The sequence below is a fragment of the Mastacembelus armatus genome, chromosome 11 (assembly GCF_900324485.2).
Source record: "Mastacembelus armatus chromosome 11, fMasArm1.2, whole genome shotgun sequence".
Lineage (NCBI taxonomy): Eukaryota > Metazoa > Chordata > Actinopteri > Synbranchiformes > Mastacembelidae > Mastacembelus > Mastacembelus armatus.
Genome location: NC_046643.1, coordinates 12,860,920 through 12,886,247, shown reverse-complemented (window position 1 = coordinate 12,886,247; position 25,328 = coordinate 12,860,920). Strand labels below are relative to the sequence as shown.

The 25,328-nt window shown below is 41.0% G+C and overlaps 3 protein-coding genes across 3 annotated transcripts in view; all 3 read right to left on the bottom strand.

The window, feature by feature from the left end:
• Window positions 1-30: 30 nt before the first annotated feature.
• LOC113126438 (nuclear transport factor 2-like) lies at window positions 31-2,175 on the bottom strand. The gene is made up of 5 exons (XM_026300446.1): window positions 2,119-2,175; window positions 1,219-1,339; window positions 987-1,058; window positions 717-815; window positions 31-349 (listed from the first exon to the last, which is right to left on the bottom strand). The coding sequence occupies exons 2-5, from the start codon at window positions 1,321-1,323 to the stop codon at window positions 233-235; spliced, it is 393 nt and encodes a 130-aa protein (XP_026156231.1). The 5' UTR covers window positions 1,324-1,339; window positions 2,119-2,175; the 3' UTR covers window positions 31-232.
• A 912-nt stretch (window positions 2,176-3,087) lies between these two features.
• bloc1s4 (biogenesis of lysosomal organelles complex-1, subunit 4, cappuccino) lies at window positions 3,088-6,428 on the bottom strand. Its single transcript, XM_026299540.2, has 5 exons — window positions 6,046-6,428; window positions 5,106-5,177; window positions 4,904-5,005; window positions 4,380-4,514; window positions 3,088-4,161 (listed from the first exon to the last, which is right to left on the bottom strand). The coding sequence occupies exons 1-5, from the start codon at window positions 6,379-6,381 to the stop codon at window positions 4,063-4,065; spliced, it is 744 nt and encodes a 247-aa protein (XP_026155325.1). The 5' UTR covers window positions 6,382-6,428; the 3' UTR covers window positions 3,088-4,062.
• Window positions 6,429-7,927: 1,499 nt separating this feature from the next.
• Window positions 7,928-25,328, bottom strand: part of pard6gb (par-6 family cell polarity regulator gamma b) — a 28,328-nt gene continuing 10,927 nt past the window's right edge. Inside the window, exon 3 of the mRNA XM_026299444.1 lies at window positions 7,928-9,489. Within this exon, the coding sequence (XP_026155229.1) occupies window positions 8,417-9,489 (1,073 nt within the window). The 3' untranslated portion in view covers window positions 7,928-8,416. The remainder of the gene's footprint in view (window positions 9,490-25,328) is intronic.

Sequence of the window (25,328 nt, the reverse complement as noted above, 5' to 3'; positions counted from 1 at the left end):
TATTTGCCATGACAAGAAAACAACAGTAGCTCAGACTACTACATACATACTTTTATTGAACAGGAATGTAATTTGACATGACATCTCTGGTACAAATAGCATGCTCATAGATGCAAACACTGAGGAGGAAAATTCTTTGTGTTTCCAGCAATGACAGCAATGAGCACAGTTTGCATTCAGAGCTGGCTGTCATTTGTATGTCAGCCACCCAAGACACCCAAATCCAGATGAGCTAAACTGGTATATTGTGTATCCCCAGCCGGAACACATCATTTGTGCAAGCCCAGGCACAGTTTTGGGATTTCAGCATGAAGACCTGATGGAAGGCCATTGGTGGATCATCATCTACCTGTGGTATGAAAACATTTTGAGTTTTTGAGTACAACTATGACAAAACAAAAAAATCAGCAAAGACATAAATGAAAGTTCACATCCAGTATATTTAGTATTTGATTGTTGCAATACATTCAGTATCAATGATAAAACAAAATATGATGTATATATAATTTGCTACAGTCTAAATCTTTTTTACAAAATGGACAAATGCAATTAGCATTGACAGATTATCCAGGTATTAAAGATGATTAAGAAAAAGATCAAAAGATCAAGCCAATTTAGCCTGCATAAAAACACAAATGTTGCATATATGTATGCAGTTTGTATATCTGTCAATGAGGTTCAGACCCAGCAGTTTCAACTAAACTTTACCAGCTCACCTGTAACTGTCCAAACACCATGATCAGGATACAACTATCTATTGTGGGTTGGAAGTCTTGTTCTGTGATAATGTGCTTAATACGCTTGAAGGGCAAGTTCTGTGGAGTAAAGACAATATAACTGTAATGTATAGCAACATCTAGTAACCTTATGCTTTAATAATACTGTAAATAATACTGTTCACTGCATGAGAACAAGAAGTGTGGACTAGACAACTGTATTTTTATAGTTTCTGTGTGGATTGTGATTAATGTCAAGCAGATACTTACTACTAGCTTGCCTGCAATAGCGTCTCTCCCTTGAAAAGGTGATCCTTCCCATGTCAGACAAGCATCGGCAGACTAGGAAAAATGTTTGTTTATATCAGATACAGGCACACATTCATTGATCGTACATTTACAAGAGTAACTTCAACCAGTTTGGAAAAAAATAACCAGTGATGTATTCCACTTTGAATGTATTCTAACATACAATAATCAAATGTAAAGCAAACATACGTACATAAAGGTTACCCAGTCCCATCCTGTTGGTATTGTCAAACTGGTTGTAATATTCTTGGACAAAACCCTCTCCAATCTTTTGCCATATTTCTTTCTCGCAAGCCATGTGTGAAGCTTTGGATCTGAAAAGAGAAGAATGTATCATTACCTGGTAATCAGAATTGTAACAGACAATAAAAAAAAAAAACTTACAAAAATGAACAGATTCTCTAGTACAAGATTTTTGACATTAGAAATGATCAGGAATGAAAGTAAATACGTAAATGATTTTTAATCAAATGACTCCCTCCCTGAAAAGTAAGGCTTATACTCTAATTATAAATGTCGATCATCCTATTAATTACACAGTTATAACACTGCCAAATAATAAACTGCAGTACCTAAGAAAACCGTCTTGGTGTTTGCATTAAACAGGCCCATTACAAAGCAATATAAATGCATATTTGAGGGATTGATGGGAGGATTAGTATGAAGGTGTGGTCTAGGTTATAATTTATGAGTGACTTGTTATACACCACATGAACAAAATGATCCTTATTATTTGACAGATGAATTCAGCTGTCTCCCCGCCAATTACCGACACCAGCTAAAACAACCACAGGTCAGACTTACGTCACTAACGTAATTCCACGTCAGTAGTTAATCTATGAAACCATAGCCAGTCCTGTTTTCTATCACTGGCCACACAGCAATGAAAGTAAAAGGTAATCGGGGCACATTACAACCGAGCTGTCTGCCTGTAGTTTCTCTTCGTTAACTAGCGCACACACCGACGTTTAATTAGTCTTTGATTGTCATTTATCTTCTTAACACTCGACTCATTAAAGCAGTGGTGCTTTAAGCTGTCATCTTTGCCAAAAAAGGAACTTTTTACTTTATCGTATTATTAGTTTTAGCTTACTTTTTCAAACAGAGGACTGGTCGGCGTGGAAACTGCTGGAATTCCCGCTTCCTACAAGTTATGACAAACCTATGACGTAGCTTGTAAATTGACCAATGAAAATCAAGCAATTTCAAACCTGTGTGCCCTGATTTTCGTCTGTCAGGAGCCCTCCTTCCCATCTCTATACCGCCATGTCCAACCACACATATTCATCGAATGATACCAGTCAGTGGTTGGTAATTAGTCCTGCCAGTCTTAGTAAAGATTTTGATTTGTATGCAGACTGAGGCCCTACCTAAAAGACTTAACTCAGGGCTAATAAATCAAATAGTTCAGAAGAAAAAAGATCTTTGCAGAAGGTTGTGACATTGGCTAAGACAGCCGTGATAATCATTATACAGTGGTGTGGTGTGTTAGAGCTTGTGTTATGGTTATGGTTAGGGCAAACATTAACCTACTTCTACAAAAAGTTGAAAACTTCCAGCCAAGGTTGGCAGTGCCAGAGACCTGGTCATAATCCACCATCATGTCTGCAGCCAAGCCACTCTCAACTTTTGAGTGTTCTAATTAAAGAAATGCCAAATCAAAAATATATCACTGCAGTTTGTAGTTCTCGGTTATTTCAACTGTGTGAAGCAATTCAAACCAGCTTCAGCTGTTTCGCAGCCAGCAACGCAGTTTAGCTACAGCAATCCCAACGCAATTCAGAAAATTGCAAGTTACACTTGTATCAGTATCAGTATAGCTTCTCCCATTTAACACTGTGGACAGGATTTCCAGCTGCCAAAATTAACATTGGTGGGAATAATATATATGATGTTGGAACAACATTGCCTGACCAATGTAGCAGCCGCAGTGATGCATTGCTGTAATGGACAGCAGTGACGCACGCGGCATTTAATGAACCAGGGTGATGCAAACTTCCAAGTTGGCCTACAAAAATACATCATCCCTATGACACTCTATAAGGAGATATACAACAAAGAATTTGTCTCAAATAAATCTTTAATGATTACTTTAAAAAAACATAAAATGAAAACTTGCATATAAATGAAATTTTATTTCTAACTATGTTTGGCAAAAATTAGATGAAATACTAAATAAAAGCTGTAACCATTGTAGGAAAGTTAAAGGCCATATAACACATCTATAAGGTATAGTTGTCTCCCAAGGACAAGATCCAAGTTTCCTTGTTACTGACACAAACCTGAATCCCAGCTTCATCACTTGCCCAAACGTTGATTCAACAAATCTTGTGAAACTAACACAACTGGACATGTGCTTTTTTTGAAAAGGTGTCATCAAAAATAAAGCCTCATATCACTGAGGCAACTATCACCGATATCTAGTAATGTCAGCCTAGTAATAAGGTGTTGCAAGTTGATATTTTTAAATGGAAGACATTAAGTACTTAACTGGATGACATCAATATTGCTTGGGGAGAGTGATGAGACATTAAAAATACAGAATAATTTACAACAGTGTGAAAGTCTTTACAAACACTATTAACAGGAATGTAATTTACAAAAAGCCGGGGTGTGTATTCATTTAATACATCTGAAGATCTTTTGATGTCTATATTTGTATACTTGTATTGTTATCTTTATAGTTTGTCCTAATGTACCTTCTTTACAGTGGGATTACTTTTGTCTTCCTGACTTTTAGTGTTTTAGACAATTAGTGAAAACAGGACTGACAGAAATAAGACCAATTTAGGCACTTAAAAAACCATTTTGCTACAGTTCAGTGCTTGTTGCTGCCAGGAAAATGACATGCAAAAATGCAAAATGTCTTCACTTATTGGACGTCTGGTGACTTGTTCAGGAAGGCAACTATTGCTTTGTTGAGGCCACTGTCCCAATATATCCTCCTGCGATGGATGGCAATAAAAGCTGTCTCTACAGTTTTACCAAACAGGCCTCTGAGGTTAGAACCAAAGTATATATTAAATGCTCCAGCCTGTCACTGTTCTGGCTGTGATGTGAAGTAATCATCTGTCCGGAACACACTGGGGATCTCTTGATGTTGATGTGGTGCTGGTCTTCTTGGGCTGGCCGGTTTCTGTCAATGAACAGACACAAATGAATCCTTATCGCATAATAGCACTGCATGGAGCAGAATTAAAATTGCCATGTAGGATTTTAAATGTGTTCATTTGTAATGGATGTCTGAACTTAGTTTTATGCCATAATTCAGTGGTCATTTCATAATAATGTCATTTGAGAGAACATAAAACTCAGATGCTAGCAGAGCAAAAAAGTACATAAAGGAGCACTCACATTTAAGAAGACTGGGGCACTCATTGTGCGGAGGATCTTCTTAAAAGCGCCTGGTAGAGTTCCTAGTTCTCCCTCTTCCTGCGTGACTTGCTCCTCCATGGCGCTGACATTGGCTCCCACCATCTTTACAAAGTTCTGTGGACACAGAGTAATTCATTCAAAACTAATTCATTGAAGATTCTTTAAAAAAATATTCAACCCTACATTTATTTAAATCTAAAATGACATCCACAAATGTAAAAGAAAAGGATTAATAGGGTAAAAACATGAACTCATTCATTGTTGTGTGCTGAGAAGCTGCTGAATATGATCTATAAAGGTTTAAATGCCAAATAGAAGGAGAAAAGCAAATAAATAATTTGAGAATCCCTGATATAGTGTAGTTTGCAGTCTGCTTTGGTCACAGGATGCCAATCATTGGATCCAGTAACACTGCGAAAGCACAACCAAAAAAACTAATAGTTTGAATAAGTAGTAATCAGTAATAAACCCTTCAATCTCGCAAAGATAAAATTATTACATACCTCTAACTTGTCAATTCTTCTGTATATTTGTCTCATTTCAACAGATTTCTGCTGTATTTGAGGTAGGCTTTCATTCACTATCTGGGACGTATCATTACGGATCTGGAGACAAAACAGGTAAAAAATATGCATGCAATTCCATGAAATGAGATACAGTGCATTCATAATCTTTTAGTTATTTTTTGTTTTACACCTAGCTTACCATATCCAGCATTCCAACAAACTCATCTACTCTTGTCAGCATTTCCTCCAAGCTTTTCTCCAAGCACAGGATCTAGAAGCAAAATCATTATAGAAAAGGTGGTAAATGTTGGAACCTAAAGCTAAGGATTATGCATTAAAAAGCTAAATGGAGGCAACCTCAAACTCATGTGACATCCTCTGGGCATTTCAATTTTGTTGAAGATAATATATTCAGCAGTAATTCAATAAAGTGCATTTAAATTGTCTCAGAGGGTCAAAACACAGGGGCCTTTTATTTCCTATAGACCCAACTAGTTCATTGTCCCCTATCACGCATGTTTAGTTAATACCCTGTCAGGATTGTCAACGAGCTGGTCGGTTGACCATCATAAGTAGTGAAGCTCTGACACAAAATACATCCACACTGGAGTGAAATTACCATAATGTTACGTGCTGTCAATCATATCACCACCTCACTGTCGCTTAGCAACCACTTAAATCAGGTCACGAACTTGGTTGTTAGCTTTTAGCGTAGCGTTAGCATACAAATTTAAGTTATGAAATGTTAATAAACAGTTTAGAAATAGATTTTGGCGCATATGACCTATAGTCCCTTTTCAGGGGTAAGCAGTCAGTCAACTAACGTTACCTAGACGGGCTTTCCTACCGAGAAGTGTCGCACTGATGTGGAGGAGTTTCTACAACCTGGCAACCCAAACAATTTGTCTTAAAATGTACCTAGCGTTAGATAGCTATAACATATGTAAGTAGCCAACAATTAATAAACTCATTCATTTGGTTTTAAAAACATTTATAAATAATGCCAAATCAGAAAGTGCTGCCACAGAGGGCTAAGTTAACGTTAACTTAGCGTAACTAACGTTAGTTACTTCCTACAGCACATTTACATGACTTGGTAGCTCGTTTAGTCAAGTGTAAGTAAAAGCCAAAGCACAAACCTCTTCTCCAGCTGTTGCCCTGATGTAGGAGGAGTAGTTGAGGGCCGTGTGTCTCAGGACTTCGTCGTCCTGGTCTGGGACGTGCTGGTCTGTTGTCTCGGGCTCTGCTGCTTCGCTGAAGCTGGGGCTCGGAAGGATAACGTTAGCTGCTGCGCCAAAGCTGGGGCTCTGTGAGACAGTACCGCTGCTGAGGATTTCGCTCACCATGGACAAACTGCTCGCACTTTGGGACACTATGCCACTGTCTCTGCTTATTTCAGCGCTGGACTCCTCCAGGGGAGACAGAAGGCCTACTCTCTCATTCCTATAAGGCTCCATGTCGCCCGTATTTCTCATCTACTGCCGTGTTTTGCCTTGTCAACTGACTGGATCACGTGTATAGCACATCATATGGTGGCTCATCAGGGTCAAAACAGTGAGAATTGAACACTTTTTCTTTTGTACTCTTTACACTTAACACTGTACCGTAAATCTTCAGTGCATGCATTTGTAAGGTAAACCAACAAAAGACACTGGTAATAATGGAGTACAGTTCATCAGTAGAACAAACTAAAGCCCCCAAAACAGTTTCAACAAAAAGTGAACACACTGACCTTCATGAAAGCAGGACTGTAGTAATAGCTCAGTGTACATAATAAACTGCACTGACTGTAAATCTGCATTGTCAAAAACTTCCTAAAGCAATGGCACAGATGGTCACTGTCTATACTGCATATTTCTTGACATACCATGTCATTGTAATCTTGACCAGCAGATGGCAGCCAGAATTACTGCATTACTGCAAAGGTTTGACGCACACATGAATTGTAACACCGGTTAAAAGGTGTTTATAAACATCTTCCATCAAAATGATTACCTGTCAATTCATTCTGAATTCCCTTATTTTATATATTTTTTATGATCTCTTTTTAAAGGTTAATTAGCCTGCACTTGAGCCCTAGACCTGCCAGCTGAGCATCTGTAACATACAGGAACATGATTCTTTCACGTTAGTGATAAAAGTATTCCTAACCATACAGACCTGGTACATGTGCATGTCTTCTGCAGATAATGTACTTTTTCTAATAATGCACAGGTTGCTGCATGATTTAAAGTCACTGTTAAGGCACTGATAAAGAGAAACTATCTGACAGGCAGGATTTTGGGCCTCCCTGTAAACCCAGTCTGCTGATTGACGATACAGGCTACAACCAAAGTAGAGCAGCTCAGTGTCAATCATGTATTAGGTGCTTGAGCAGTGGTGTGACATGCTGAGTAAACACAGCAGACAAACATTCATTAGCAGAGAGGTGAAAGGAGTATGCTGGCCTCTAACCCAGGACAAAGCTGCATTCCTTCTGCATGTCCAGGTCAAACATATCGGCTCTAGCCAACAGCCAGAGGATTATAAGAACTGGTTGTGTCTGAAAAAGGGAAATTCAACTTTCAGATACTACTCTTCACTTTGTGGTGTTAAGGGCAAATTTTCTGATGAAACACAACCTCTGTGTCTTAACTAATTTCTCTCTCTCTAAATACTATCTGTACCAGGAATAGGCTTGTTGCCAAAGCTTGTTGTTAAAGTACAGATTTACATAACTAGGGTTAGGTAAAAGTAAAATGAAAAGGCTCTCTTAGAATAATTACATTATCATTTGTGTAATAACCAAAAAAAAAAAAAAAAAAAAAAAAAAAAAAAAAACTATCACATTGGAATTGTTTTATTTCTAAAATTATATCTATATTCTTATTAATTTAATAATGGAAAAATTAGAGCTATACAATTCTAAAAAGGAGGGATCAGAGGTTTTAAAGTTAAACAATAGCATCCAAGAAATGCCGACCCAAAACATTACATTTCTAGTTTGCAAAATTGAGAGAGAATAATTTATTGGAACCAATACAAGGATTTGATCACAAACATCAATGCATAAAAGAACTATTTAAAAAAACATATTCTACACAGCATTTATCTGAATATAAGAAATATAGATTTACTCTTTAAAAACATCCACAAGCCACCCCAAGTTGGTCCCAGTAATAAGAATGAAAGAATCTTAAAAGTGGTGACTAACAAAATATATCCAACTGTAGGCACATTCAGAACTCTAGGATACAGTGGACTCTCCTAAAAACAAGCAGTTGCTCTGACGCTTATTACATAGATACAAACAAATCTTTTCATGTAAAACAAATACAAATTTAAAAATACAAGAAATATATACAATATATTTCCTTATTTCCAGGTCTGCAACTTCCTATTAATCATCTTGTAAAAACAAAGTTACAAAATTAGTATTTAACAAAACACCTTTAACAAAACGGCCAGGTGTTCCAGTTGAAGTCTCTGAGCAGTTGGTATTGTTTACGTTTGAGTGTGTGTTTATGAATATTATAGGGTGATGACGGTGCCATCCTCCTCCACCCCTCCCCTGGGCAGTGCAAGACTGTGCCGTTGGTCCGTTTTAAGGGAGCTGAGGATTTTGTGCAGGCTGCCGTTGCTGTGGCGGAGGGCTGTGTTGCTGCTGTGATGAGGAGGCTGTGCTTGGTGGTGACTGTGTGGGGACTGCTGGTGGGTGTTGTGCTGAAGGTGTAGGTCTCTCTGGAGCTGGTAGCTGAGGCTGCTGTGTTGGTGGTGGTGGTGGGACCCTCCGTTGAGGCTTGGCTGGGAGTGAAAGGAGGCAGTGGAGATCACTGACGAAGGACGTGTCGGAGGGCTGGGAGGTGCAGCTGGTCCTGAAACACTTGTTGCCGTCTGCTGGTGCATACGAGACGCACTGGATGCCAGGGATGCATTGGACCTCTGAGATGGCCTCTTGAGGCTGTTCTCGATGACAATATCTGCCTCTTCATCACTCTCTAGGTCATCTTGGTACCCATGTGCACCCGAGGACACTCCTGCAGAGGCCACCGACAAACTTGGGTAACCAGTCGACCCACTACTGTCAGATGACTGGCCTGAGCTGCCGGAGATTCTGCTGCTGCGGACAACATTGTTGCGCTGATTCACTGGCTTCACGGTCACGATCAGATTATGGCTGTTGGCAATCATCATATCTGTAACCTGATCCAAGGACTTTCCAGTCACTTCAATGCCATTTACCTCTAGCACCTCATCATTAACTGCCAGCAGCCCAGTGCTCTCCGCCAACCCTCCAGGAACCAGCCGAGATATGAAGATGCCTGGGACTTTCTCCAGCCCATGTGGTGTCACTCGTACACTAGTTCCATCCCGGATGTAAAAACCTAGAGGCTTGTCTGAGCCGTGACGATACAGTCGGACACGGCGGTGAGATTCAGGTAGGATGTCCACATCAATAATAGAGGAGACGGGTCGGAAGTCCTGGGGCATGCCGATGCGAATGTGTGGCCGTTTGCGGTTGACATCGTGGTTGCGCAGTGCAACCACTGCCTTCTTCTTACGAGTTATTGTGTTGGTGCCGAAGTTGGCGTAGTCAACCTCTTCTGCAAAGAAGTAAAGGGAGACAGAGAAACAGAACAATTTAGGTATATATATATTCGATATTTCATTTTTAGATTTAATCATTGTAAATACTAATGTTTCTCCATACATATTTTCCTTCTTTGTTGAAGAACTGTATATACAAAAACTGTATATAATCTCCAGGATTTGCCTAAACCTTTAAATCAAACTACATTCACATACTGCTAATATTGAAACACTGTGTGTGTGTGTGTGTGTGTGTGTGTGTGTGTGTGTGTGTGTGTGTGTGTGTGTGTGTGTGTGTGTGTGTGTGCGCGCGCGCGCGCTTGTTTGGGTAAAATGATGAGCGTGCAGTGCATTCCTGCTTGTGCTGACAGAGGGGACACACCCTTTTGCTACCAAGCAGCAGCTGTATAGTTTCCCAATATGCACCCACACACATAGAAACCATGCAAAAAGACACCCTAAAATATATAAAAATACTGATGGCACTTTCATGGTAATTTTCTGGCTACAGTATACTGTAAGATCCATGCTCCACTAACTTAACTTTAAAGTGGAGTCAGGAACACAATACAATACATTGTGGAAAGAATGGGCTGTGGGGGAAGATCAGTGTGGTAATCTCAGTTAAAACATGGTGTTTCCAACCAGAGATTTAAGAGCAATGAAACAATGAAGACTTTCACAGAGGTCTAGATCACACATGGACTCACAGAGTGACTTCTTGAGAACAAAGCAGCTGCTGCCAAACATGCTCATGCACTCGCACTTAGATAAAATAAAGGGAGGGGGCGTGGGGTGAGGGGACAACTGAGGCTTGGCGAGAGTGGAGGTAAGGGGACACTGTAGAGTGTCACACTTAGGAAAAAAAAAAGCCTAACCCCAGTAATTGAGATTTTGAAAAAAAGTGAGAGATATAGAGAAATGTGTGCTCAGTGATTAAATAAATAACTTTGTCTTTCCTCCACAGGAAGACAGGAAATCTGGACACAGCAAAACCTGACGTGACAGGAAGTGAGGGGTCAGCTCCTGCAAAGTCCAGGATGGCAACAACTATGAGTCATCTTTACCCCACTGTTTGGGACACCTGCTTCATAACATGAATGCGTGTATGAGGGTGTTATGTGTGTGTCTTTAAGTGAGCACACTAACTTTTGGCCCTGTCTTCAAAGTGCACAGTGGAGGGAGAGAACAGTGAAATAAATATGGAGTCTCCAAGAAGAGCCAGCTGGCTGGTCATTCCTCCTGCCTCAGAGGTGTGTGTGTGGACGTCTGCCATACAACTCCCTGTGCACTGCTGACTCATCACTCAACATTTTTTTTTTTTTTCCTTCCACCATCTCCCCTTCCTACTTCTCAGCAGAATGTTGACTAAGCAATGTTTTACTACAGCTTTAGAGCAGTAATTGAATATGAGTAGTTCAGGGGAAATTATGTGAAATTTGGTATGTGCTTAATGTCCCATTACAAGTTCTTGCTGTCAGGTGAAGAAAAAGTATCATGTAGGGAGGTTAGCACGGACATAAAACAGAGGAAAATAAGGAATATGGCAAAAAAGAGAAAATGTTAGTGAAATAGTAGATTGATATCCTTGGCACTGCATGACATGTTGTTTGCAATCCAAGCCAGACTGCTGTGCCAAAACCACATAATACCTGATGCCTGAAGAAATAGCCTGGAAAATGCCTTTTACCATTTTTTTTTTGCTTCAACATCAGCTTTTGACCAATACCTTTTCTGTGTAAAAGCGTCTGAATACCTTCAAACATCTAGTGTCTTACTTTTCTATACATTTCGTGGCAGAGGCCGATGTGATTGATTCCAGACGAGGCATTCGCTACAGGGTTGGAATTTCTGCCACAAGTGCAAGTCTCACTGATGGGAACCATATTGGAAGGGATCACAGCAGCATCTCATTACAAGTTTGTGGTGTAACACCCTCCTCCACACCTTTACTTCAGTCTGATCCCAGTGCCACCCCACCCCACTCCACCAATGTATTTTAGTAGGGCAGACCATCCTTCACTCAGAAATCCTATGTAAATCTAGAATTATGTTATGTGTGTATAATGTCTCACATCTGTTAGGCAAAATCCCATAAGAAGACCATGTTGGTGTAATTTGTTAAAAGAAAGCCTCAAATACAAAAACATGGTGTGGGTTTGACATATCCTAGGGCAAAAAACATATAATGCAATATTTTAGGTGAGCAGGGTTTAAATATGGATTTCAGACACTGTGCTGATTCCTCTGATCATAGTCCTCTGGGAAAACTGTGTTTTAAAGAGTTAGTGTGATAACTAATCAAAATACACATATATACTTATTTTTCAACACACAGAACCAGACTGTGGCAGTAAAAGTCTGTCTGTCTGGGGTACTATATTCAAGACCAATGCATTCAAACTGAAAAATATTTTTCCACTGCTATGTTACACATTAGGAAAAAACCATACATAATGAAGAAATTCTAGCAGACTTTGTATGTTTAAAATTGTGGTTTTATAAGAACTACTGTACTTGAATTTCAACTATATGTGGTTGTAGTCCAGGATCGTGCAGGAAAATTAAGGTTTAGGCACTTTAGATGTTTTTGATTCTTATCACATAACACCATCGGGTGTCAGATTGATCCTGTGCAGGATGACAAGCCCAGAAAGAACCCACACATTTTCAGGGGTAAGAAGAACCAGGAGTCCTGCAGCAGATGGTCTGACCCCGAAAGAGCCCTGATCTCAGCAGTGTGGATTCAGTCTGGGCTCACATGATGAGACAGAAACACTAGGACTGCAGCAGCTTCTCCAAGGTGCTGCAAAGTACCAGGAGAAACTGTGTGCAGGTCAAATCAAAGAGAACTGCTGTTGGTTTAAGGGCAAAGGGGAGAGCTGCAGATTAGATTTAGCTTTGGTTCCCTTTACTGCACTTTGTATGACGTTTACTGATAAATGTAAAACTATTTATGCAATGTATATTAAAAGCATCCACTGTGAATTTTTAGTGCCTAAAACTTGCACAGCACTGTAGCTTAGCTCTGCCAAGTGTGTTCCCCTGCCTGTCCGTCCCACATGTACACACACGCACACACTCCAGGACAGGCTAAGTGAGCACGTTCCAGCCGATTACAAAAAGGTTATGGTAACAACTCCTGACAAACCTAATCCCTGCTATGCTGAAGCATGATGGGTAAGCCAATGTGAACCCGCTGATCAAAGACTGTCAGGTCACTGCCAGGCATCTGCGAGCCATACAACTCCTCACAACCAAAGCCCGTTAGAAAGAATTGGTGCTTCATTTAATAGTTACTCAATATTTCCATAATGTTTTTTGATAGTAAATATAACATGATCAGGGTATGGAATGTAAAGTGACAATTTAGGTGATGCATAATCTATGAACATTTACTGTGTATAGAGTTTACATGCACATGCAAGCTGTTTGCATTTACCCTAAACTGCAGTTTGTTCTAAAGGTCAGGGAATTCCACTACAAATCCAGCTAACAGCGAGTCTGACTGCTGACAGAGACGGAAAAACATTCAAATTACTTTACCAGTTAAGTATGAGTATCACTGCGGGTAATAGGAAAGTTCTCAAACACTTTGGGGAGTAAAGAAAGAAGGTCAGAAATTGACAGTGGGATGTTGATGTTGCCAAGTTTTGCATTCTTGTGAGTCAAATTCCACGTGTGTTTTAATTAGGAACACCAAAGCTGAACCACCTAACGTGACTCATGCAAGATCAGGGAGTGAAAGGTCAGAGGTGGAAAGACGGCTTCTGGGTGATTTCTACATTCTCCTGTCTTGATGTGTGTGGCAGTGTGTGTGTGTGTGTGCGTGTGTGTGCGTGTGTGTGTGTGTGTGTGTGTGTGTGTGTGTGTAAGTGCCTGACACTTGAGTAATGTGGGGGTAAATGAAGATGGAGATATCTCTGAGCAGGTTGAAGTCCTGCATAACGTCATAAGACAGACACTGCCTGCTTTGCACTACACCAAGTGGCTATTTCAAGCATGCCAGGAGACTGTTTAAGTAATGTGATCCATCACTGCTGCAATATTGCTAGTCTTCTTTACAGCAAGGGCTAACTGTGATGACAAATGGGAACTGCAACTCAACCTTATTGAAATGAGTTATGAAATATAATTTTATGCGTGAGACTGGAATATGCGTTGGGGGGGGGGGGAGACGACTAGAAGCTTGCTACCTGGCTAACTGGTTTCTTTCTGGTTCTTGAGTTGCAATTTAAGGCCCCATGCTGTTCTTAAGCTTACAAAGCAAAGGATAAGTGGAAAAAAGCGTCTTTGTTCCACTGAAGTGCAACCCTAGTTAAATGAAGCTATGAAAAAAAGAGCTTTTAAAGTCCCACTGCTTTTCTACCATTTCCCATAAAAAGACAGGAATCTAAAGAGTTTTATGATCAACCATTAGGGCCTCTGCACACTTGTTCCTGGCAGGTCTTCTTACATTCACCACTGACTCAGACTGAAAAGATGACGGAAACCAGTGCAAAAAAAAAAAAAAAAAACTCACTTCAGGGGCACCTTAATAACAATGCAGACATTCTGGGTAATGATGTTTGAAGGTGTTTGGGGCTGTGCGATACTTCGTGTGATATTTCATATGAGGCTTTGTGAAAATTGGCACGCTGTGCTAAATACTGTGTTGTACCTACAGTCTGTACTGTCTGCATGTTACGGCACATGAACATGTTAATGGATATGAAAGGAAATCTTTGTGCTAAATAGGGAAACATACTGTATTTGTGTTTATAAAAAGCTCCAGTCAGAATTTCTAATTGGCTGAGTCACTGTCAAAGCAGCTGTAAGAAAATATTAATAGCAACCTACTGTAAAACAGAACCATATAAATTCAGCTATGAGTGCTAACTAAAAGTACACTAGCTCTACTCATCACCATTCAAAAGGTATTTTGTTTATCAGAGGACTGTTTATTTCTTGTTTTGAAGCATAACTGCATCAGTGGAAGTCTTGTTAGAATGCGTGAGTGAGCCTTGCTGTAGAGGCAGCACCCGGGTAGCAGCTTTAGGGTGCCCCCCCAGAGTGTAATCCCTGCTAATGATATTTTTACCCAGACAAAAGCAGCACAGCTGATGAACTTTATGAACACACAGCCCTTTCAGACTAAAGCCCGACCATACAAAGTACAATACATTACATTACTGAGATATGCAATGAACTATGTATGAAATTCTAATTATATGCTGCATGCTACACTTAGCATCTAGAGCACACATCAGCATACTCGACATCCAGTGACACTATGCATCTCCAAATATGACGACTTGGATGTGTTTTTAGACCAACCTAAAGGAACAGGTCAAGATTTCTGGAAAGTCTAGATTCTGTACATGTGTATTTGCTCTTATGCTGAGAGTTACTTAGTCCAGCAGATTGAGGTATTTATTCCTCAAAGTATTAAGCCTTCCTTTACAGTTCTCCTTTTGGGCTTAAGAAATCATTTAAAAACTCAATAGATTATATGACAGCATGTTTTCCAAAGCTTATGACACGTTGACATTTTGGACATGTGCAGTACACTAGTGACATATTCATCAGTTCACTTACTTACACTGAAACTATAGTCTATAACCTCTGGCCTGTTGCTCTGTCTACTGCATATCCAGCTACAATCCATCTATGCAAGTGACATTCCTGCACCCCAACAACCCTGCCCCCATGACGGTCTTCAGCCAAGCGTGACAAAGTGTTTAGTGACAGGAGAGACCATAATCACTGGAGAGAGGGCGAGATGAGGCACACAGAGAGAATAGTGAATAGACCTAGACCCTGCTGCCTTTTGCATTAGGTCACTGGATGCTGTGGCAGTGGGCTTCATTCTTGGGCCCCACAGACAGACACACATACATACACACACACGCGCGCACACAGTTGGAAGCACCTCAGTTTTAAAACCACCAGGAATATAGCATAAAGTAGAACGGGATGAAACAGCACATGACAGAGCAGAGCCATGAGACACAAACCAGCCCTGTCCATTAGAGTACAGTTGGCCTAGGCATCTACTCAAACATTTTGCCTTTAGCCCCACATTTTTGCCCTGTTTGCATTAGAAAAGACATGATTTAATGAAATGCAGTGAGCTTTGTGTGGCCTTCTCCTCATGGCGTTGGGTCGTAAATAGCTGGTTTTCGTCACTCTCCAGTGATTCCATCTAACACATCCAAATACAGAAAAATGAAAAGAATCATCAGCTTCCACATTTCTTTCTCGTGTCAAATAATTACAGTGAACACTCAAAAAGGCATTTCTCTTCTAATTCACTTCCTTTGAATTGCCAGGTCAAGTTTTCATCTTTGTCAATATAAAAATGCATGTTTCTTTTAATTGGTCTTGCACATCTAAATATCAGAAATGAACCAAAATAATCAGTATTCTTGGATGTCTGTTCCCTCTCCCACTGGAGACAGCTGGGAAGCCTATCTGTGTATTTAGGGGCCGACTGCTGCCAGGTCATTCAGCTAACATTAACATGGAAAAAGAATCCAGACAGAATAAAGAAGAAAATTTTTTAAACATGCAAACATATTTTACATTCTTGCAGGGGTGGTTGAGGCGGGGCTCAGATGGAAATTTGGAGAAGTTCGATAAAAGGACAACTCCACTGTCAATCTGGGTAAGAACATATTGTGGTCTTGTCCACGCTGTGTTATGTTAGGTGCATTAAAAAGAAAATGAAATAAGCACATTTATACAAGTACTGCACTTGAGCGCAATGTTGAGGTGTGTGTGTACCCTACCTGAGTATTTTCATTTTATGCTACTATACTTACAATTCAATACATTACAAAGGAAATATTGTACTTACTTTAATACATTCACCTGACAGCTACAGTTACTTAACATGTCAATGTATCTGTATTTTTGTACATTTTGCTTATAGTACTATTTACTTATATACTTTAGTATTGCTAATTCTGTTGTAAAGAAGAGAAGAGACACTGAGTTTAAAAAAAAAAAGAAAAAAAAAGCTCAGGTGAAATTGGTTGAAACAGTAGAATAAGGAAAACAATGATTCTTTCCTCCTGATAAAACATCAGGATGTTCTAAATTTTTGCATATATGAGGTGGGCAGCACTTTGCACACACACCCTTCCACACCCTCACTCCCCACATTCACTTCACTCGCAGTTGCCGCTGCACATCTGGGACAAGTTAAATGGAGCTGCCTTGTCTGCTCCCTTCTGGCTTGGCCCTATGTGGTGGGGTGGGGAGAAAGTCACAGGACTTGCTGCAGGTAATACCCACCCCCATAAAATGCACACATGCACAGCCACACACAAACGCATAGACCCACTGGGCACTTTATCCATACACATGCAGTTGTTGCATGAAGTTCACAAAGGGAACAGATGTGCAAGACCAAGAGAGGGGTATTTATAGAAGAAAGGAGTAGGAGAGTACATGTGCATACACAAGGAGATTATTTGTTGTGATTAAGTGTTTGTGTGTGTGTGTGTGTGTGTGTGTGTGTGTGTGTGAGAGAGAGAGAGAGAAAAGAGAAGAGCAGGGTGAAACATCAAAGAGGGAGGAAGAGGAGAACGATTGAGTAGACAGGTCTCGCATTCCTCAGAAGGAACAATCTACTCTCCATCAAGTGTTCGGGATGGGGGGGGGGTTCTGGTGGGGTTTCACAAACCATCCTCCTTCCTCCCCTCCTCCTCCTCCTTTCTCTCGAATATAACCAACTACTGCTTCTGGTTTTAATCCAGCTGCCTGTCTGCTGATCATATGCATGTTTCTAACCAACAAAACACATGCTGTTGATTTGAGCCATGCAAAGTCTCCACTGCCATCTGGGCCACAGGTACCCAGGCTGCGTTCACTGCTCTGACATAAATAAATACCACTGTGGAATACAAAGTTAATGGAAATCATACAAGTCTTAAGAAGACTGAGCCATTAAAAGTAGACAGATTTTCAACGATGACGACTCAAGCGTAATTATTAAAACACATTCAAGTCCTGCAACCATAGGGCAAATAATATCTTTTACAGGCATTCTGGCTAAGAAAGGATCAGGGGAAATAGATTTTGGCCGTGTGGTGGTGACACAAGTCACAGCAGCAGATCTGGATTTGAGTCCTTGCCACCTGTCTGGCCTTCTGTTTCTGACAGCATCCATGTGAATGATTGTGTGTGGGGAAAGACAGACTTAAGACTAAATAAATAAGGAAACATTTAGTAGTGCACAGAACCAATAGTGTATTTCAGTAGAGCCATTCAAAAGAGATACTAAGCCTAATAACCATACTAACTGCTGTATAAACTCAATTTCTCTCCTGACCTCATAAACCAAAACACAAGCTTAGCAGCCTTGAGCCTCTACGACTATGAAATAATGTTTAATGAGCTGCAGGATGAAAAGACTGTCTTTCAATTGGATTTGCATAATGAAGAGAACTGTTTATGGGTCCAGTGTGAATATTATATATGTGGGATCAGATGAGTGGGAAAAATACAACATGGCTCATTTGTTATAGCTTGTTGGAGATTCATTGTTCAAAAATCCATCCAATGTTGTACTTGTGTTTAAATGATTCCTGCTGGGTTTAAGTGAGCTGCCAGAAAATATGGTCACAGTGGCAGGGAGAACCACATGTAAGCAGAATACAGTGGTTACTGTGGAGGATGGCTGAGCTCAAACATTTGTTTATTGTATGATCCAATTCAATTGAACATACAGCGGCCAGTCAATACAGAAAAAGACACATCTAAATGTTATAGTTGTAGAACAATATTATTCACAACAAATACACTTAATTGTTTAAAAGTGGTTTTTAAGCTTAAGAGAACTATCACACCGTCACCGGCTGCATTACAATGTGCTACAGTGCAGCAGTATGAAAAACAAATCCCTAAAAATACTGTTTTCTAAAAGAATAATTTACCAAAATCAAGTTTTATCATCACCCCTGCCCCAGTTGAACATTCTGTGGCGAAGTATGTGACAGGTAGAAGAGCGTGACCTTCACATCAATTTAATACCTGCAAATCAAATTCCAAAATGTAATTGATGTGTGGCAAACAAACAAACAAACCAAAACAAAAAAACAACAGAAACCCAGTCTTGGGACTCAGCTCTCCTGAGTTGATTTATCAGTTTGTACCCTCCACCTTTGTTCTTCTAAAATTTTCAGCATTGAGGTGAACCAGATTCACTTCTAATCTAATCTCTTATCGGCTGCAGGTGACAGACGACAAGCTGAGTAGGAGGATTATGGCATCTCTGGTTCTCTCGTCTCACACACACCACACACACACACCTTCCCTAAGACTAACCTTAACCTCACGCTAACCTCAAACCAAGCTGCCACCCAAAAATGTAGTCACACATGCCAAAGAATGGTGATGGATGTGACATTCAAGCCGAAATATAAGACAACCAAGCAGATACATACTTAAAAGCAAGCAAAACTTATCATGGTGCCTGTGAACCAATTCTGATTTTGAAGTTAATGCCGGTTTGCTGGTGTAAGAGTGAACAGAAATAGAGACTGGGAAAGGGTGTGATTGTCACTCTTCACAAAAGACGTCTTGCTGAGAAGCTCTAACAAACACCCACAGGAAAAGTGATCCTTTGTTATGAAGCTGCCTCTAGACAATCATCTCATTCACACTGTGGGCAAGAAAAATAATCCATCACATTACAACTCAGCTTAAAAGAGGCCAGAGAAAATGTTATCTCTGAAGCTGAATGAGATAATTTTTCATTCTTACCCCAGCAGAAAAATAGTCTCACACGCCAACAGACACCTTCTATATTGAGATGCTCCTGCAGTCAAGATTGCAACAAATCACATTGTTTGTCTGAATATATGTACTTCTGGTCTACTTCTGGTGCTGGTCAGGTTAAATATAAGTATTCTTAATCCTCTGAAGAAGACTATGACCATATGATCTGTATTGGACCTGGTCGATGACAGGAGGACCCCTTTCAGGCATCTCGGTGAGCCCCATCCCCCCACCCCCATTCCCCAGGTGTCATCAGGTAAATCCTTTGCAAGCTTGAACAGGCTTCAGTCGTATCTTCCCCTGCACCTGAAAACACCAACAACTTCTCTTACACAACCACATAGCATAACAGAACACTTCCTTCATGTGGTGACACATATCCTTGGTTTTTCCTGCCCCTGCTTTATGCTGCTGACTCTGTTTGTGCTTTACTTCTATTTAGTCGGCAGCCAAAGCACTACTCACTCACTCACACCATGTCAACGCCGCTCAGGGATATTTCCACATGACCTGTCAGTGTCTATTGTTTCAGCGAGTCTCTGGGCCACAATTCACATGAAGACAAGAGTTAGGGCTCATTCCTCCCCCATCCATTCTTTTCCTTCCTCTCCCATCCTGAACTGCTGACTTGGCCTGATTCAACCACCAACTCATGGCCCACATGTTTGGAGAGAGGGAGGGGAGCATGGGAAGGAGAAGGTGCAGTGTCTTCTCACAGTGTGGTGTGCTGTCTATTTCTGCTAGAGATCCGCGAGGCAGTTCAGCAACTCATAAAGAAATAGGAAGGCACTGAACTTAATTTATGAAAGTTTAATAAAGTTTGATGTTTGTATGATCAACGTACCAGTGCAACAGCAGAGAGTAAACCAGCCCAGTGATCTGACTAACTATAAGGTATGCAGTAGGGGGGTGCTTTTAATAAGAAAATCAGAATTACTCACTCTCAGTCTGCCTCCCTTCTTTTCTAAAGAATTTTTTATATGAGGACTCAGTAAGACACATTACTGGCATATGGCCCTAATTCATAGATATAAAGTATTAGGGGGAAAAAGAAATGCAGCTGGAGAACAAAGAGAGGTTTTGAATAATTCAGCTGCTGACTAATGGAGACTGGTTCTATTGCAAACAAAGTAAAACTAAACAGCCAACGACCAAATGAGAAGTGCACAAGCTCTTCCAAGATTAATCAATTCCAGACACACTTTATATCCTCTTTGTGATGAACATTGACGTTTTAATGCAGATTGCAGTGGCTACTGTCAGGCTCTTTGCCAGCTCTGCTGATTAGTGATAGCCAATCATAAAAAGCTTTGTGCTTTATTTTAGCCAATCAAAGCACTCAAGTGCATGTGATGGCTGAACAATCGCCAGAGCGATGAGGGGCATGACAGCATGTCTCATTGTTTTAGCCTCATGACCTATATATGGCTGTGCACTCTATAGCTGGCTGTAATTGTTTCTTTAAGTGCCGTCAAATGTGCGCGCGCGCACACACACACACACACACACACACACACACACACACACACACACACACACACACACACACACACACACACACACACACACACAACTGCTTAACTACTCCAAACGATTCAAACTTACCGTAATACATGTCACTACTATCCCATGGAAGTAACCAAAAAAAAAAAAAAGCAACAGTTAAAGTCAGTCATCATCGTCATTTCAATACTATCTGCCACCAGGAAAAGCGATGCATAACTTTAAAACGCAGCCCCATTTTTGGGCTCAGATTTCATCAGTGTGGTTTGGCCCCAAGGGGATACCAGACGAGTAAACAACAAATTCAACTCCCTCTCAGCAGACCGGATCAGTCCATTTCAAGGAAAAACAAAACAAAACAAAACACAACACACACACACACAAAAAAAAAAAACCAAAAAAAAAAACCAAAAAACCCAGCAACATCTACCTACATGGGTTATGTCACATAAACATGCCTTTTTATGTTTAAGGCATCATCGTCTGTTCAGCATTGCATGTAATCATGTTATTGAATCAGGTTTGTGTTGACATACATGGTCTGTGCCTGGGTATCTCCAATCAATGGATAATGAGGCTCCATTGACAAAAAGCACACACAATCTGTACATATAGGAAAAATAACAGAAGAGTTCATCTACTACATGAGTACACAGTACAGGCTTCTAGGTTAAATAGACTACTTTAATTTCAAAGTAAAAGGGTTGATTTAATTACTTATTAACAATATTTTAAGCTAAAATGAGCTACATCAATGACCTGGAGTGAGCTGGGTGTCTCTCAAGCCAACCTTGCCAGTGGTGAGCATGTTTGCTGTGGGTAAGCTGTCGAGAAGCGAAGTGAGTCCCTCCTTTGTAATTATAGTCTCCCAAAATAACTCTTTGCAGAGCCAAATCCAGGTTGATGTTGTGTTAGCCAGCAAGCATTTCTCATGGTTCAATGTGTATAAGCCAGGAAGGTGTGTTTTGCCTCTGATGCCAGAACGTGACTACGAGGAGACTGAACTGTAAGTTGCATTGAGAAAATTAGCAGTGAATGGATATCGAGCAGTTTCTCGATATTTTAAAACTCGAACCATTCCCCAATAGTGATGGTGAGTGCATGGACAACAGACTGAAAATAACAAACACAATGGGGAAAATCACAGTTGACATGCTGTGTACATCAAATCTTTTTTTTTTTTAAACCCACCTACATGTTTTGATGAGGTAAGATAAAACAGATTTCTTCAGAGGACACAAATCCATTGCTCAAACTTGCAGTTGTGTCCCTAAAATTTGCAATGTGTGAATTATTGTCTAACAGTGTTCCAGTGTTACACAGATGTACAGGCAGAGCATGCCTGGCCTTGTCCTTCAGCAGAGCTGTAATTAAGGAGGGACTGCAGTGAGCAGTCTCGCAGCAAGCTGTCTCTGCACAAACCAGCAGCTCCTCCCTCAAAAACCCACTAACACCCACCCAGAATCCATATTCCCCGCTCTCTCTAACCCCAAATCTTCACCCTCTTCACTCATTTTGGCAATGGCTCGGTTCTAAACTCAGCCTGGGAATTTTCCACTGCATTCTCTGATTCAACCATTTTCTGCATTGTCTCCTTCCTGGCTGAAGGAAAAATCCATCCCTTCACTGTTACATGCCTTAAACCTGTAATGGTTTCTGCATTACTGCAGGTATTTTCTGATGAGCTGAGTTTGGTGAACACCTATCCTGTTAGGTATATTTCAGCATTTATATCCAACCCCATGTGACCATAGAAGCATATATCACTGGCCCTGTTGGCTCACTTCTCTAAAGTTAAGACAGCCCAAAGCAAAACTATGCCCCTTATTCTTATGACAACATAAAAACAAAAACAAACGAACTCTACACTGGGTCTATTCAGTGTCTAACATGTCACGGGATCTCATTCCATTTTCACGCCATAAACCAGAGAAAAGAAATAAGGCACTGAAGTATTTCAAGCTTGTTTCCCTCTCTGAAGGCTCATGCTGCTGAGGAGTGGCTGTGGTGACTTAGGAAGTTGTTTGTTTGTCCCTGAAGGACCAGCTATATTCCCATCCAGCATACAATTTCCAGAGGCAGCTTCTCTGGTCTTCTTTAGACGCAGAAGCAAGACTATTTGAGTTTTTTTAGAATCAGAGCAGTCTAAACAGAAGTCTGCTGAGGTGTGACAGCATTTCTGAATTGAGAGCAGCTGTGTTTATAGTTATTCTTTGTGAAGAATGGCAACTCAAATCCATCCTTCAGGAAATCTGCACCTCCAACACCGGAGTAAACACTAGTCAACATTCTTATTTTAACCTCTTAACTTGTGATCAAGTAAACCCAACAAGGGAACAACACTGTTGACTTAAGAGTTTTAAATGTAAAGTAAAATTTAATCAAAATCCTCATCAAAAGTGACAAACAGAGGACAACAGGAATGCCCTGGCACAGACACTACAGACCCACAATGTCTGGAAGCTTCATTGTGGGGGAGCGGGGATGCAGTTCAAAGCAGGGGTCATAAACCAAAACCAAAGCAGGGACTTAGGAAAACAAACACCAATATAGTTTAATTAAAACTGCAGACCTCCCCTCAGCTCAAGCACACAACCACACAGTAAATGCAATGAAACAAAATGTGTGTGTGTAGATCTATGGTAGTGGCCTGTTCAGCATGGGTGTGATTGTGTGCACTCGTGCACATGTTTCATCCCTTTCTGCCCAAGCTGACATAGTTTACAGCATCATCCAAGCTGGTTTGTGGCAGCTTTGCAGTCAGAGACACAAAGAAAAGCAGCTCCCCATCGGACATGGCTGTTGCAGCTCTGTCCTGTCTCTGGCAGGCACCAGGCACCTCCATCACACTTTAACTATGGCTGGCATTGTGTGAAGACACGCAGAGAAAAGGCCACACACAGGTTTTTATTGAGAAGCCCACACACACTACCTAAAAGGTTTTACGGCACAGAAACTTTTCCTAGTAGACAGATTTATTTGGTATGGCACAGAGATGCACAGGGGCACACGCACGCACACACGCACACACATGCGCACTCACACACACACGCACACACACACACACACACACACACACACACACACACACACACACACACACACACGCACACACGCACACGCGCACCAACAGACTAGGCCTTAAACACCTCACTTGCTGGAGATGAGGCATTTTCAAAAAGGTGGTGCCCTCTGAATGTGACCCAGATGTGTAATTAACACATCTGTCCAAAGCTTAAAAAAGGCCTCAGTGGAAGGTTTTTTTGTTTCATCCTGTACATGACATTTGCTTGTGCCACCTCTGCTTGCACGGGCTTCCCCTCTCTTTCCAGAAAATTCTCCTGTATCCTCCTGTTGGCTCAGACTACAAGAGGATACCAGCCAGACCACAGGATGGAGGTAGACACAACCTGCCCAGTGCTCCCTCCTTCCTTCCTTCTCTGGGCCTGTCTGTCTTTCTTACTGTCAGACTGACTCCCCACTGTCTGCCGTGGTTTTCTCCCTCTTGCCCTTGAGAACTGAGTCATGCCTATGCTCTAGTGTGAAAAAAATGAGGACTGGTCTAAAGCAGCTACCTAACACAGCATTTTTGAATTTTGACCAAGATGATTAGACGGATGGGTTTCAGAGTTTTGTTGGCATCGTGACAGTAATTGTACACTTTTGCCACTGTGCTCATGGAAAGGGGAAAGCACAGAAGGGTGGAGATGTTAAAGCACAAGAGAACATTAAAAAAACAGATCGGTTTTAATTGACAGCTGCTGTCTCTTTCAGGGAGCAGTAGGGAGTTGTGTAGGCCTGTCGTTTTGTCCTGTAGCAGTCTCTAAACCAGCTTCTTCATTGCACAGCCACAGGCTCTTCTCTTACACAAAGCACAAAGGCAGTGGAAGCCCTGGCATTACAGATTTCACTCAAAATCACTCTTAATGGCTGGTGCTTTGCAAACAGTCACAAAAGAGCTATAAGGCAGTGCCCTTACATGACCAAAATAGGTCTGCTGGTATGAGGAAAAGGATGCTTTCTGTCCCTGATGGTATTTGATTGTGTGCTTGGAACGCAAGTTATTAATCCACCAGGCAGGGAGCAAGGAGGACAAAATAGAAAAGCACTGCACAGTGGCACGAGTACATTCAGAATGATCTATACTAAAGAGATCCACTTTAATCCTGTATCTGAGGACTAAAGCAGCTTTTTTAGATCTGGCTGGGATAAAGAGCCAATTACAGAAGAGGCTCTTTCTCTTGTATACATGGATCAAATGGTGACGGGGTCGTAGCTTTAGCCTACAGCTACCATGACTGAGCAGTGGCACGTTGACACATCTGCTGCACAATCCCATCTAGGGAACAGGGCATGTGAACAAAAGTACACACACACACACACACACACACACACACACACACACACACACACACACACACACACACCTCCACGTGTTCTCAAAAGGCCTTTGGCCATGGTAGGAGAAGGGCCAGATGTGCAGACAGGAACCCTACAGTTGGCCACTACAACAGCACACAGACAGAGAAAGTAACAGAACAAACATTGTGGATTTTAAATACGCAAAAGCTGCTTTGTGTATTCT